Source organism: Scophthalmus maximus, chromosome 2 (assembly GCF_022379125.1).
Source record: "Scophthalmus maximus strain ysfricsl-2021 chromosome 2, ASM2237912v1, whole genome shotgun sequence".
NCBI classification, from domain to species: Eukaryota; Metazoa; Chordata; class Actinopteri; order Pleuronectiformes; family Scophthalmidae; genus Scophthalmus; species Scophthalmus maximus.
The window spans coordinates 12192744-12209389 of record NC_061516.1 but is presented as its reverse complement, the minus strand read 5'-3'; the positions used below and the strand labels follow the sequence as shown (position 1 = coordinate 12209389).

The 16646-nt window shown below is 42.0% G+C and overlaps 1 protein-coding gene across 2 annotated transcripts in view; it reads right to left on the bottom strand.

Annotated features, from left to right (window-relative positions):
- The window catches only part of gabrb4 (gamma-aminobutyric acid type A receptor subunit beta4), a 43725-nt gene extending 28022 nt beyond the window's left edge, over positions 1-15703 (bottom strand). Inside the window, exons 1-2 of one of the 2 annotated variants that reach the window (XM_035627169.2) lie at positions 14403-15703; positions 12476-12570 (exon numbers count right to left, since the gene is read on the bottom strand). In XM_035627169.2, the coding sequence (XP_035483062.1) occupies positions 12476-12570; positions 14403-14482 (175 nt within the window). In that variant the 5' untranslated portion in view covers positions 14483-15703. The remainder of the gene's footprint in view (positions 1-12475; positions 12571-14402) is intronic. The other variant, XM_035627168.2, reaches the window with a different exon arrangement.
- Positions 15704-16646: the final 943 nt, after the last annotated feature.

Here is a 16646-nt window from a genome sequence, read left to right as displayed (position 1 = left end):
TCTGTGTTTAACTATGATTTTAAAAGAAAAGAAATAGATACTCTTTTTTTTTTTTAGTGTATAACAATATAAAAAGGCAGCATGCAAATGTATGCATTGTCACTTGAGAACAAAGTGTACCCGCTGTGGGGTTTTTCTCCTGCAGCCATTAGGAAACTATTGGCTAAAGAAGTGTATGATTCATTTAATAGTCCTTTATGCTCCAACTTATAATTTATTCACTGAGAGGCATAACTTATTCAGCAAGTCACAGATTGACAGTGCTAATCATTGCCATTATGACCATGATCTTTTATAATCTTGACGTGAACATTTTGGAATGAATGAAAAAATAAATAAAAGGGGGAAAAAAAGGTACACAGGTACAAAAGCTGAAGATGCTGGGGTTTTTTTCTTTCTCCCCCCGACAAGATAGATGTGTTTGCCATGTCAAAGCAGCTAATCTCCTGAGTAACATGTTATATGTACGGTAAATCCCAGGTTCCTCGGTGGAATGCCATATATTCCCAAGTCCTGCTGAAGCAGGCTGCATAATTATATAAACGTCTGGTAATTATGTGTAGATCCTCATCAATGATCATGGCTAATATGTCTCGGGAGAGGAGAGCAGGATTCAGAAATGATCTCTTAATTGATATAATAATAAATTCATTTGTGACCAATACACAAACTCTGGTGTGCAAGTGAGTGTTGTCGGTTGCACATCAGAGTTTGGATACATTTTTTAATTGACCTTCAATTCTTTTGATTGACCTTCAATTCTAGCAAAGACAACCACAGACCCCTAAAATGTGAAAGAGTGGGATGCCCTGAAAACTTAAAGCACCAATAATGAACATAAAGACCTTTCCATGTCATACCCCATCTTTCCCCTCATTTCATGTCATCTCGCTAATGTAGGTTATCAAATAAAGGCACAAAATGTCCCCTGAATCTCAACATTCGGAACATGACAGGGCAACAGACATTTCAATTTTGGGTGTTACCGTGAAACAAACCCTATGGACTGCAATCTTCGTCATTTATAGTCCCACCATAAAAAGAAATGACCCAAATAAAAAGAGACTAAATGAATATAAATAATGTGATGATGTCTTTACATTGAACAGTACAGTAAGTGAGGTACATGATTAGTGAGTGATACATGAGTTATGAGAAAGTTGTGTGAACTAAGAAGAGTCACTTTTTTACGATATGTATATCTCAAGACTTGGTACCCTTTTCTCCTTCTGCACTTCACTGTGAGTTTAGAGTTCATTTATTTGCACATGAAATGGTGACACAACAAAGAAAGAGAGACAGTCACATTGTCAAAGAGAGATTAAAAAAAGAAACCGAAAAGCATCTCACCTCAAACAAACCGAAGGACAGGCAAGCAGATGAACAAAAGTCATAAATGACAGACTCAAAAACAAGGGCGAAAAAATAGTCTATCAAATACAACAACGCATAAATGTAAAGTTAGGAAAACAAATTACACTCACGCAGTGCAAATGAAAAAAACTAAAAGTGACGAGTGTGCGTTCAAAGACTCAAAGGAAGGAGGACGGTGACAGAGAGCAAGAGGGGTGTGTTGTGCTACGAGAGGAAAACATCGATCAGTGAATACATACGTCTACTGTATATCCGAACTGTAGAGGTATGAGACCTTATGGACACAATGGACGGATCTATTTTATGGACTCCTCTGCATTTAATGGAGATGCGGGAGGGGGAGAAATGAGCACTTTGCAGGTTACAAATAAAGGAAACAGTCCAGTAAACGTTTCCAGTGTATAAATAAATATACAGTATGTCAAACAAAGAAGGACGTCGGACTATTTGGAGACCATCTGATTATGAACCACATCAGCGGGACCAGGTTGACAAAATAATACAATTCGTCGATCGAATTGAAAGTGATAACTCAATAAGAGCAGCCGGATATACGAGTTCTTTACTTGTTGTGATGACAAAGCACAGTGTTTTGAACTCGGGGCTTGTGCTGAGCCATCACATGCTCATTAGATTACAATTATTATTAAGAACTCTGCTCTTAGTACAGTATGAGCCATTTTTATATTTTGTGCTCTACCATCTTGTTTTTTTTTATCTGTCAGCCCCGCATGATGCTCACATCATTTTTTTGTGGACACCCATTTCTTACAGCTGACTGTAGGAGTTTAGTAATGAGATGGGCTTTCAAGCACACCTCCTGGTAGTGAGGGGTGGCAGCATCTGTCTCCCGGTGCTGTAAATGACATTTTTTCCCCCTTGTATATCTTTGTGAAACAATTGGATAGCCGCTGCATTTTGCCCTTGGCCAGCCTACACCCTGGCCCTGTCAAGGACACGCCTCCCATCAATCACAGCAGGTTCAAAAAGTGAGTCACTGGGGATCTCAAGAGGAGAGACGGAAATTGTGGGGGTGGGTGGGGTGATGCCTCACCAATGCCTGACCCTGGGGTTTTATGCTTTTCAGTCCTCTGCGATGCGCTCTGCTGCAATTCTCTCAGCATTTTTACCCCTCATTTCAAAGTTGCTGAAAACAACACTTTGAATGGGAAGATGAAGTATGTCCTCCATCCCGCGTGCTATCTCTCGCCACCCTTGCCCCCTCTGCCTGCCTACATGCACACCTCATTTAATTCAAATAGAAAATCTAAGTGAAGGGAAAGGGGGGGGGGGTCCGGGCCTGAACATTTTTCCTGTGTTTCCCCCACAAATAAATCACTGGGCTTTCTCTCTTCATCAGGATAGATATCACTTGTACATGCCCCAACATCCATCCTGGGAATCTGACAACACACTCCTGTTTGTGCTGAATAGGCATTACTTTGAGACTGAATTACGATGGCCCGCGCTATCAGTCCGTATGCAAAACAGCCCACTGCTTGACATGTGGCAGTGCGCAGACTTAGCGATTGTCCTCCGAAAGGCAAAAAGCGTCCACTGGTCTTGATAGAACTGCTTCCATATATCATTTAATAGCTGCGGCTGCCAAATGCAGGTTGCAACTGATGTCCTGCACACATCAGTCAGCAGTCATGTTCACAGAAGGGTCAAATTATTGTGCGGGAAGTGGTTACTGTAAACGGCTGCACACGTACTGTACAGTACGTGAACAGCATTTAGTCTCACAGGACACCAAATGTTATTATCAGATCAATTGCGCTTACATTACATTGAGTATAATACATTAGAAAAACTGCAGCTCCAGCTTTTACTCCACATGTCCATGCTCTCCCTTTCATATTCGGTCAATTAAGTTTCCACTCTACTCACCAGTCTCTCTGCGACTGATTTCATGGCTACATTTACTGCTTTTCCATTACAAACAAGATCAGGCCGCAGCTGGGACTCATTTGGGTCAATAGAAAATGAGATCAGTTAAGCCCAGGCAGTGTATAGCAGACAGGGACAGGTGACCGTACTGTGATGACATGGCTGCGGGCTGAACTGGCACCGCGCTGCATCCCACTGGTGAAATGAATGCAGCCAGTAGATCAGAGATCAGGTGATTACAGTTATGGCCACAAGCTGCCTGACAGACAGAGTCTGACTCTCACATTCCCGTGGTCCTGGCACCTATTGATGCCTTCAGTGGTGGGCATTGTTGAACAGCGGTATGTACGCAAACGCTCCTTCAGTGGGAACCATTAAAGGCTCAGATTCCTTTACAGTACAGTGTGATATCTACCCGTCCTCGCCATAACTGGCATCATGAGCAGCTACGGAAGAAACATGACAACATACTGCACATCATCTGCAGTTGCAAATGCATATGCAAAGGTAATTTATATTTTGTCAAATTAAACTTGCCTTGCCTTTCCTGGTGATATAATAGGTTTTCTTTTGCTTCCCAGAAGCAGCCTTTATTCTACGGGTAACTCAGGGGTATTTTAGGAATGCACAACATTTTAATTTCCCATTGTTCTGGTGGGGGCACAAGAACACAACTGTATCTTGACAGTATCATGATATCACAACCAACACATTTCGAAAGGAGGTGAGCACATAGGTTCTCTGTTAAGGTCGCTATCGGTTGCCCCTCAATAAAACCTGACTATGGGTCATAATAAGGAGGAAGTCAGGTGACATAGTATATAAGCAGTATATAAAGTCAGCAACAGGAGGGGAAGAATCCAAGACTAGGCCTTTTTGAACTAAACCACGTGAGTGGTAAGGAATTCAGATGCATATTGCATATTTTGCGGAAGGCTTTTTGACCAAATTAATTGTATTTCATAGAGGTTAGAGCCAAAACCACAACCCCTGAGAAGCCATCAGAGACTCTCACAGCCACCTCTTCCATCACTTTTGTTTTATTCTCAGTGGACTTATGTCAGTGTCACATTGCCGCGGCGTTAAAGTTCTAAGACAGGACTTCTTTTCTGTCCTTCCTCTCTAAAAAAGCTACACAGGTGACATTCCATCCATCCATCAATACAGCTTGTACAGAAACATTTTCCATATCCAATTTGAAGTTATTCAAAATAATCACACTACAGATCATCACTTGCAATTCTGAACAGTCAGATGGATTTCTAAAAATCTGCTCGGCTAGCTACACCAAAAAATAACACTTCATAAATTTTCCCGGTACAGCAGCTTCTGTTAGACATTTACAGGCTCTCCGGTTTCTTTGTCATCCTTTTTATGTACATACACTGCATGCTCTGCAAAATTTATTTTTCTCTCTGCTGCACAATTGAGGAAATACCATTTAAGACATACTAAGCCAGTATCAGCGTTTATTACATCAGACAAGGACAAAATAAGGAAAGAGAGTAGCTGAGGAAGGCATCACAGAACTGTATTTGTGCTGATAATCTAAATTATGTTCCATCCTCAGTATAGGAAGGGGAGAAAGACAAAGTAAATGCTGAGATAATCAACAACCACTGCAAATAAGCTGAATGGTATGAAACAGAGCAATATACCACAAATGCAACTTCCACAGCAGTGTATATCAACACGGTAATACACATGAACTCCTGTACATTACACTATCATGACTGCATTGCAGCAAATTCATAAAGAGTAAGTAAGATCTGTTGTATCCTCCAATTACTCTTGCAAGATACAAAAAAAAGAAACTTTGCAGTTCCAGTTTAAGAGACTCCATATGTGGACATGACGACAATGTTGATGTAAAGCATCCTGGTGGATACAATGGTCGAGCGTCTCCTCATAGTCCAAGTAACATAAATCAAATCATCTGATCACTTAGATGGTTATTAAAAACCCGTCCAACCAACGGTCAAAGCTTTTTCTCTCTCTCTTCTATGAAGAGTGATTTTCGCCTATAATGTAGCATGTACAGTGCAATTTACTTCTTTTCTGCATTTACATCAAAGCCTGCAGTCTGTAGGAGGTGAAATGTTCACATTTTCCAATCAACACCTTCCATGTTTGATGTAAATGGTTTTCTTTGCGTTTTTAAATCTTTTAAACCAAATCAAATTTAGCTTAACAACTTTGAGTTATATTTTGCATATATTTTGTTATGCAAAAATAAATTGTATATTAATTCTAGTCGGATTTAAGACAATTCTGGTATACACTGGGTTGGTAACTCTCTCAATGACTACAAACTCATCCAGAAGGCATAATTTGAAGTGCTTGCCTCAGAATACCCCGTGGACATGTCTTTATCTATATTCTTCATTATCAGCACTTTACTACACATATTTTGCTCTGCTATGTACTAGACAAGTACAGTTTACTTGCAAAAATAATCATACAAAAAAATCACAATGTGGCACATTTAATTATACATTGTATGTATTCATAAAATCCTGCAGTGCAGAGTGTGTATGAAACTGATTTTAACACAATTTTGTTGCCGCTGCACTCGGGGCTCAGTAGGAAGACTGGCATGTTAACAGAATTTGTGGCATGTCACCTTTCGTAGTTTTGTTAATGGTGGAAGCTGAGACCATAAAACCCATCCCTGCGATGATGACAGCTTGATTTGAAACATGTCTTCCAGAAGGACGAATGTGTGAATGAGGTGAGAGCTGAGCTGGGCCCTCCTGGCCCTTCCAACTGACATAGACCTCACATTTGTTTTCAGATTTTCTCGTTCATATTGAGATCTATACAGTGATTTTTTTTGTGAGATGTCGCACTACAGATAACACTAAACATGCTATAGGTTAGTTTTAGGTGTGATTATGTCAAAGCAGCATACCTGCCTTTACCCCAGTCTGAAATGGTACCTGCCCCGTAAAAGCCTGATATAACTTTTCTCTTAGTGCTAAAGAATTTCTCCAAAATCCAGATACAGTTCAAAACTCTCCTTGCACTAACATAAGACCATCCTGTAAAATAGCCCACAGGTCAACTGCGTCAGCAGCTAATTAAAACCCAAAGTAAGTTTTATTGTCAGACAACCTCTAGTGGTTGTAGAAGTAATGACTGAAACAATAGGAAGTCAGGTGATGTAGTTTAGAGAGCGACAAAGTCCATGTTAAGGGGAGTTTGTGGTGGATGAATGGGTTGACAAAACACAGGGCTTGTAACCATGACAATACAAAGGCAGTCTATCCTTAAGGAAGCACTGACTTAAACCAAAACCTATTTTCATAATATGTCCTTTTTTGACTTTTTTGAAACATGACTGTTCTATAACATTAAACTGCATGTTCATTATCACACACATGTTCTGGTGCGCCTGTGCTGCGGGGGTGTTATTTCAGAAGACACACCTTTGAGTAGTATCAGAAGTGAGGTTCAGATTACACAAATGGTTGGAGGAGTAGTTGGTGAAACATACTGTACATGTTACCAAACTCTAGGTCAATGTGAGACTAAGCTGGAAAATACATTTCTATATATTTTCGAGTTGTAGTAACTGTGCTTCTTTGTTAATGTGCTGAAAAAAGCTACATTTAAGTGCATGTACATGCAAATCAGAAAACATTGAATGATGAAGTATCAGGCACACTGCTGACGTACATGGGGCGATAAAGCATTACGGTGTTGAAGTCAGAGTGAACTTTTTCTGAAGCAGACCACAGTTTTTCTCCAACCTTAACCAAGTGCTCTTGATGCCTAAACCTGACCACAGACAAGACTCTACATGCAAACTCTGGGCTCTAATGCGGTGTGGTTTCTACACCCACCATCCACCCCAACCCCCGACCTGACAACTCTGCTACATTAATAAATGTAACACTTCATTCATTCAGAAAATACATTTCTTCTGCATGTTGCAGAATGACGCTGAAGGGGTTCCCGGTGTGTTAAAAAGTGACGCCAAGCATTCAAAAGTGACGAGTTGCGTGTTTGAATGTGTTGTTTTGGAATAAACTTCACATGGGACTGACCATCAACCAACAACATAAGCGAATTAACAATAAGACACGTTTAACCCACAGCAGGTGGTTTACAAATGAGACCACTGCAGGAACATTGCAACAGGAAGGCTCAGGTGATCAGGGTCGATTGTGTAAAAGGGTTTCATCTTTGCAAAAGGATTATACCCTGTGACCTGTCTCTGGTCTCCTGTGAATACCATCATCTTCTTAAGCCCTCTGTCAATGTCCGAACTTCTTGCCAAAAGGCAATGCACTGCAGCAGTTTAGCCCCTCTAACGCATGTAAAGGGGTCTGGAGAATTTATTTAATTTGCCAGAGGTTTTGGGAACAGGCAAGGCTTTTCATCAGAGAAGTACTCAGCAAATTCTCATGCATTCATCTATGATATGTAATTAAGTGCAGGGAGATACAACCATTCTGTTCCCCTAGAGGATGCATCAATCTTAGAAGACACAAGACCCCTCTCTATTCACTGTCTTACCATGTTCAGTTGTTGTCAGAGTTCATGAGGCAAACCCAGGTTTGCTATACCAACCATCTGATTTAAAGAGCTGCATTGACATCATAGTAGGAGGCACTGCAGGAATAGACCTTGTCCTTGTTGGCATCCTAATTAACAGGCAGCTGAACTGACTGGAAGACCATCATTATTTCAAATGCTTCCAGAGAGCAGGCCCCTTACACTCTGCAGCTTTTTGTAGTAGATTGTACAGCCAGGTCAGAATCTGAAAAGACATCTTAAAATTTGCCTTTGTAGGTTACCATGCACAAAAAATTAGGCTGAAAAAGATGGGTGTCTGAACACAGGTAGCCTCTTTGGATGGTTAGTATTTCCTCTTTCATTGGGCACAGGCCAACGGCAATTATTGGGATTACCAAGTTTGCCACAGTACGTTTTTCTTTCTAAATAATAGCACGTTACATTTCAGGTATTGAATTAAGTATGGAAACAGTAGTAGTATCAGTTTTAAATGTTGTCAACACTTTCATACCTTAAATGATTTTTAACATAAAAAATGACTGACTAGAGAAGCTTAATATATTACCGAAGATTCACAGTCGAATGGTTCTATCCCTGACTACCAGAAACCGCGGGTTGCATCAGAAAGGGAAGGCTAACCTCGGAAAAATGAGTCTCTTAACCAGGTCTGCAATGCTCTGGTTACCTTGCTGAATCAAAACTTACATAGGGTGGTGGTCTATGCTTGTGGATATCTTTCATTATCTATAAGTAGATAATGAAAGAGAACAAAATGTATCCACCATTTGTAACTGATGCATTAGGAAAAAGGGTCTTAACAGAGTTGACAGTAGAGTAGCCTTTTTGTCTGCATATGCTGGTGGTAAGGCCACCACACATCAGTAAAATCTTATGGCATCACCGATTTCTGACCATTCAAACAACAGGGTTTTCCCACTGGTGTACACCACTGACAAGTGTGGGTGTTGGTCAGGCTGTTTGGGACCACAGTCAGTGTCCAGCATTGTACTAAATTAAAACCCTCTTTGTTGAATCTCGAGCGCTGAAGGTCGTCAGCAGTTGTGTCACGGCAGAAGTAGCTGACTGATGTTAGAAATATCAAGACATGATGGACTACAGCTCCCTGGCCTAAGGGCAACGCACAGCTACTCTCTGCCTGGGATACTCAATCTATAAAACTTGCTCTACCCACTCCATTGCATTCAAAGGCTGCTGGATAATAGTGGGTTATAACCTACAAATCTACGCAATGAACACTGTTGTAGATATCAATTAAAATCTAATTTAGAACCAGATGTAAAAAAACACTGAATTTACAGCAATGCAAGTGGTTCCAAGTGATACTTTTGTATGATTTGTTTGAATCCATTTGTTGTTCGATGTATTATGTGAATACTTAATTTAAAAAAAACATGACACAATGGCAATATAATATATAATCATCTTTGTCTATATATTGTATTTACAAAAAGTAAAACTTGGCATTAGTTTTGTGCAGCTGGTGAGCTACACTGTTGATGGTGAGGAAAACAATAAAGATGAATAACTCTTTAATTCACATTTAGTGTGCTGACTTAAGGCACAATTTTAAAAACACCAGAAGGAAACACAAACAGTTGGCATTTGCAAGCACAAACTCTGTGACCAAATAGTTAAATTAATGGGGCATAATTAATGTATTAACATGTTACAGAAACATTGACTTTAAAACACTGTTTGTTTCTATTTAAGTGATATTTATTCATTATTTTTGAAGAACTGGACCTTGCTATAGTAGCTGATTTAGTCTACAAATACAAAACTCTGTTGAGTACTGTTGAATACTGTTGAGCACTTCAGGCGACTCAGCAATCGAAAACAAAGTGAAAATATTCAATGTAATTCCAATATGTGTCTTCGAAGGACTTTGAAATATGCAAATTCACATTTTTTCCATAGTTTCTCATCACTCACATTTTAAGTTGCTTATTATCACTGAACAAAATGTTTAAATATTTATTAACATAATCTGTAACTGAAATAAAGACCATTTCAATTGTATATACGTATGTGTGCTTTAAATATATCTCCCATGCATTAGCATTAGGCTAAAACTTTGATCCTATGCTGTGACGTGGAAAAAAAATCAATAGCGTCAATAGGTCCTGACCCTACACCCAAACCAATTTGCCAAGTTTAATCCAAATTGGGATAAAACTGCCCGAGTTATCACCGTGACTGACAGACAGACTGACAAATGCCACAGATTACAATACACCTGCCTGTTAGCGCGTAGCACCGGTGTAATAAGACATTCCTTTGCTGCTTGCTCTCATTTCCTCCCGCTGAATCTTGAAACAACTCTGGAATGGCAGCACTCCAAAACACAGAATGAAGACATTTCGGCAACCATCACGTATTTTTAACAATGGCTACCATCAGGCTAACATGGTTTGACACATCAGCCTTCATCAGAGCATCTTTTTTTGGCAGAGCACCCAACCAGGGTAAGGTTATATGAGGAGGCACACCTGCTATATGTTTTTCGATGCTTCCTCTCATTCTCATCAAGTGCGGTGTGGTCACAGGACTGACAAGCTGCTGCCTGCAGCCTATTTACAAAGATGCTGGTGAATTATATAGATTTATATGCACAATGTGAATTGTATGTGTTGGATAAATCATGTGTACACAGTGTCAATGTATGTACTTCTACACTTATATTACACAATAATTCTAACATACTATGTTTAAAATACAAAGTGCCATTGTGAATAAGCATACTGTTTGCAAAGTTCTTGATGCAATGAGCATGTATCGTGAAATCATTTCATGATTTTGTGTATTGCAGTTCAGCCTTTTAACACATAATCTGGATGCAAAGCATATTAAGATAATTTGTTGGTGAGTCATGACGCATATAGTATCATCAACCATTCACAACAGTTTATAATTTCAACTAGTCGAATGTCACTTTTTATCATTTATTACTTTGCGGATTTTCATTGAAAAATTCAATGAAACAAATGTTTCTCAAACTAATAGAGGAGCAGTTTTGAGATTTTACATAATTGTGGCCAAACATGGGATGATCACGAATTTTGCAAGTATGGGGTTTTCAGCGTGTCAGTATGTTTCCAGATAGTGTTGATTTTTTGGCCATGCAGCACTCGAGCCGGAGCAAATTTAAAGGGCGACATTCCATTGTGTTGTTTGCTCTTGTTAAATTAACATCAACCTCTGTTAACATGCTCTAGTAGTGAAAGACTCCTTTGTTCATCTTTTTTTCCATGCAGCAACTGCAATATAAGGCCATAAGCTTTTCTGAATACAAAGTTTTTGAATACATGTGCTCGGCAGGAACAATAAAGCTGGTGCTGAAATTAATAGGTACAACCTTGTACACTGTACTGAATTACAAGTGTCAGTATGGCTGTCAGTCAGTGTTATGACGTTATCAGGGGGTGGCCTTGCACAAGTTAAGCCTCAGATCCTGCAAATCAAAATGATGAAGCGGGAATCCTGCTCCTTAAATTATCCTGTACGTTGTGTCATACTTAAAGAAAATCAATTTTTTTTCCTACCAATCCCCCTCCTAAATAATCAATTTTACATCAACAGCCCCATAATTACCTCATTCATTGGCAATATCTGAGTATTCTATTAAAAAATGAACAATTTCTATACTGCTTAAGATGTTGGTTAAAGGGGACTTGTTATGCTCAATTCAAATCTCTATACTTTTATTCTGGGACACCACTAGAGTAGCTTTGCATGAATCACAATCCAAAAAAGTCCTTATTTATCTCAAGATACTGGTTATGCAGCCCCTCAGCTAAGCCTCTGACTGAAACAGGCATTATTAGCTCAGGCCTCCTTAAGAGGCCTCTTGAAAAGCCAACTATCCTCTGACTGGCCCAACATCCGGAAGCCTGCCGAGGGTCAGCGAACTCAGCGCTTGTGAGCACTGCCTCATCCTCTTAATCATGTGGACATTCTGAAAGTAAACAGCAAACCCAAGTAACTAGTAGCAGAACGTAACTGATTGGAAATGGCAACATCTCAAAATCGTGCGTCCCAAATCTAATCGAGTATATGAGACTGGAAACATCCGCAGCAACAAAGATTACAGCAGGACGTCTCCGTTCGGTAAATATGACGTCTATTACCTGAAATAATGGCGGATTTAGTCTTTCTATCACAATCCGTGTATAAAAATGTCAGGAAATGCAAATTGATCCCGGAACATATATAATGCATAATTGGTCCCCTTTGAATAGTTTCGGTAAAACAATCAACGCAAATGACATGAACTAATGACTTCTCCCCCACGCCATCTATTTTGAGCAATTATCAAAATACCATTGTTCCACTGAGCAGATGTAAAAGATGCACAACTTCTAATGAAATATAATGGGGCAAACAAGTTTTCCCTAATCTGCAAATCAATACATTCACTATATAAGTGTTTGACTGCTCTTCTGCACACGTGTCCTTATTCTCAAGGAGCAGCCGTTTTTAATGTGTGACGACATGGAAGCAATCATTTCAAAGCCATCCCCAATATTCTGCCACAGGAAAAAAAAGTCCTCTACAGATTTCGGGAGAACGGGTTATAAATACTGTATCGTTGTGTACAAAACCGTGATTTGAAATCATTCTCGACCACAGAGCTTGAGCACCCCAAAACAGATGCGGTCACAACACGTACCTCCAAAATCAGGCCTTAAACGGATGTCATATCCCTTCAGCAATTTGTCCACGGTGGTCTTGGCCAAAGACATTCCGGTGCTTCCAGTGGAGGAGCTGAGGGCACAAAGCACAAGTGTTAGAGCCATTTTAAAGACATAGACATTTTGTTTCGCTACTGCACACCTACTGTATGGTGATGCCTGAAAATTATAAATGGCACTTGCTCTCTGTTCTCAACACAAGTGCCACGAATGCCATACTGTGAAGAAAAGCCATCACGGCGACATGGTGAGGATTTGACAAAGAGAAAGGCGACTCATGCCTCCGTTCTTCCCAGTTCATGATTGTCATTTGTCCTATTTTGTCAGCTTTAATCTCAGTCTTGGTCATCTTTAGTTTTGTCATTAACTAAGAGCTAAAAACCCGTTTTAAATTAAAACAAGACATAATCAGACATAAGTGCACAGACTGTTGTCATGAAAAAAGGTTTAAAAATGTGTGTTTTCCACTGGGAGTCCCACCTAGATTATATCCAGATAATCAGTTGAGGGGGTGTGATGACAATACACCCGTCCAGCATTTCATTGATGTCGATCCTGCCACGTGCAAATATTTAAATAAGCTCAGGGTTGTAGCACAGCCCCCCACCCCACCCCCCATCATAATGTCAGGGGCCTTGTTGGTCTGAGCCTGGAGACAGACTATCCCCAGGAGGAGCGTATAGTTTCACAATAGCCTGACTGACACCTACAACATTGGTGCCATGACCTGCATCACCTGACCGAGAGCCGCTCCGGCAGCTGAGGTTCCTCGTTACGGCAAGGGGTGTGGAGTGAGCGCGAGGCGAAGAAATGGGTTCAAATTGCTCCCCTGATAGGAGCACTAGCCCTCGGCTCAGTCGGGGAAGCACTGTTCAATTAGCTCGTGGGCAGTGCAGCTGTTCATCAAGCTGGCCGGTTCTAGGACTTGTGGGTTCGACACCTGAGAGCATCATAATGAGATGAACGCCACTGACACCTGAAACACACACAAGATTACAGCCCTTCCGTCTGTTATTCGGGCGGGGGGATATCACAATGGGATCGAAATGTCACAAAGTGTGACCCGGTCCTCGACGGGCCCTTTAATCTCATAACTGAGGCTGTGTGGAGGCCACCGGGGGCCACCGGGGGGTTCATACAGTATCGCTGCCCTCATCAACGAAACAATGAAGGAATTGATCAGGAGACTGTTTCTGTGATGGTGTTCTGGGGGGGGGGGGGGCTTGTAAATCATACTGTAGAACATCAGAAGGCCTTTCAACAGCTTATTCTTCACACCCAGGCTTGCCTCCTGCCCTGAGAGCATCAGCAGCTGAGGACAGGGATGGTGATGATGACCTGCTGGTTAATCATCAGCCTAAATTTGGTTCCCAGTCAATACAAATTGGGCCGTTGAGATGATTCCATGGATGAGAATGTTACTCCTTGCAATTCACACATTGCGTTTGGACGTGATATACAAGATATCGGTGGGATGGCAGGCCGGGTGGCCCCAGCGCCGTGGACCCCCACGTCTCGCTGCTCATGATGGATCCCGTCACCTGATGTCCGACCGTGTCGCCGACCCAGGGCTGTGTTTTTAATTGGGACCCCGCTGACAGTCGCCCCCAAGGCCAATACATTTATATACACGTATATCCCCATCCTGATATCGGGAGTGGGTTACGTTTCACAATCGGCTTGATACCGTGCATGCGCATGTTTTTACGCTCGCTCGCGCGCGCCACGGCGCCGTCTAGCAGGGCACGTATCGGCGGCGATGCCCCTAATAAGTAGGCCCGGGTACCCCCGGTCATGCGATCTGCCCGGTCCCGGGCACTTACTGACCGGTAATCGCGTGTGTCGGTGTGAAAGGTGTTCTGTCTTTTCTCTCTCTCCTTCTCTCCAAGCGACGTGTTTTCTTACCTTTGAACAAAGCATACGAAGGACAAAGCCGCCAGAGCAGAGAAAATTCCACATGATTTATCTTCTTGACGACCCAACATCTCCACAAAATCCCTTAGATATAGTTTCTATAATCCAACCAGCCCAGTGGTCCTCCTCCACAGTGCACAAAGTAAAAACTGGCAATCGAAAAAAACAAAAAAAAACAATGATTGCCTTTTTTTTTTTTTGTAAATGTCAAATGAACTAGCCTACATCTGTGCGTGCGATGTCCTCGTTGACATAGGCTTCTCGATAAAAAATAAAAAATGTATATATATATATATAGATATATATATATATATCTATATATATATATATATATATCGTAATTGGCCCCCGCTGTTTTCCCCGGCTATGGAAATCCGTGCAGGTCACAGAGCCCCTCGACCAACACCAGGAGATCAGACATCTTGCTCAGGGAAGGAAAAGAAAAAAGGGAAGAAAAACCCCGCATGTACAACAGTTTAAAAAGTGACGACAAGTATTCTCTCCTCTTGAGAACAACACAACCACTGGCATGGATGACTGGGCGAGCGGCGCCTCGGCGATCAAATTGGCGGATGAAATTTCCCAGTCCAAATCTGCAGGAGAGGCATGGTTCCAGCGACGCGGTGCTGCTCGCAGATATTCGCTTCGAGCCGGGAGAAACGCTGCGCGGCTGGAGGGGAGCGGTGGGCTGTTTTCAACCACAAAAAAAGAAAAATGAAATCTTCATTCCCTTCTTTTCTCCCCCCCCCTCCTCCTCCTTGTCGCCGCCGCCGCCGCCGCCGATGATGATGATGATGATGTAGATCAGCGCAAAGTCACTGAGGGGGGAAAAATGCACATTGGAGAAGAAGAACACAGAAGCACTGGGTGATCAATCTGATGCAGACGTCAGAGCCGGGCTATATCACTCCTCTGGTGGAGGGACAACCTGACGCCGAGCGGTGAGGAGGAGCCCTGATGCCCGGTGCGTGTGTCGCGACGTCGGGGCGCATGTCAGGGACGCGGAGCACATCTGGGGGAAGTCCAGTGGCCACCGCTGTCCGCCGTGTCGAGGGCGTTCCGAGCGCGCTGCTGTGCTCCGCGCGTCCGCTCATCCAAACACCGGCCCGGCGACAGGAGGTGCAACAGTCCGAGGAGACATGACCGGGATGTCTCTCCCTCTCTCTCTCTCTCTCCTTTCTTCTCCCCCTGCCGTGTTTTTCTTTTTTTTCTTTCTTTCTTTTTCGATCATTAGTTGTAAAATTAGGATGGGGGGGGGACCTAAGGTGAATTCCTTAGCGACAGCCTGTTTTCATGCGCTGGACTATCTGTCTATTGTCTCTGACAGACATTAGCGTGCTGCGAGTGTGTGCAAGTGTGTTTTCATATATTTCATCCACTTTGCCACTTTTTTTAGGTTGAAACACACACACACACACACACACACTCACACAAACACACACACACACACACACACACACACACACGCGCGATATTTTATTCATTTTTTTTTAATTGCTTATCTTTTACATTTGAAAAACATAGACTCGAACCTCACAATTCAAGAATCACACACACACACACACACACACTTACACACACACACATGCTTGTGTGTGTTGTTTTTTTTATCCAGAGGAGGAGGTTTTCTTCAGGGACCTCGGCGCTGTCCAGTTGCTAAGCAACGCCGCCAGCACCGATGCATTTGTGGTGATTCGAAGGCTCTGCGCAAAGGCCTCATTTAAAGGAGCAGGCCGTGCGCTGTCACCGCCGTGGTGTCGGTGGGACACAGGCAGACAGCCGCCGAGGCACCGGGGAGCCATTTCTGCTCTGATGGGTTCACACAAAAAAAAGAATACATGTAAAAGAAACGTGGCTTAACACACTCTTCTTTTGCCTCATCTTCATTGTTCTCATCATCATCACCATCATTGTCAGGGCCACGGGTCAATCATGTAGCCTCTATATTTAAAACTTTAAAGTTTGGACACATGTTCAGCCCAGTTTTTGGATGATCGTGTTCCTTTTGTTGTTTTTTTACGGGAATGTCAATATAAAACAAAAAGGAGATTTAAGTACATGCATTTGTATTATGGCTTTGGGATGAGACACGACCCCGTTAACAGTGCTGTCTTCAATCCCCCCACTCACGTGACTGATTACCATGGCATTGCAATCGCACACTGCACATCAAAAGGGCAACGCCGAGACTGGCCGTGACCTGGCACCCATGGGTGAGCACTTAACATCACTTGA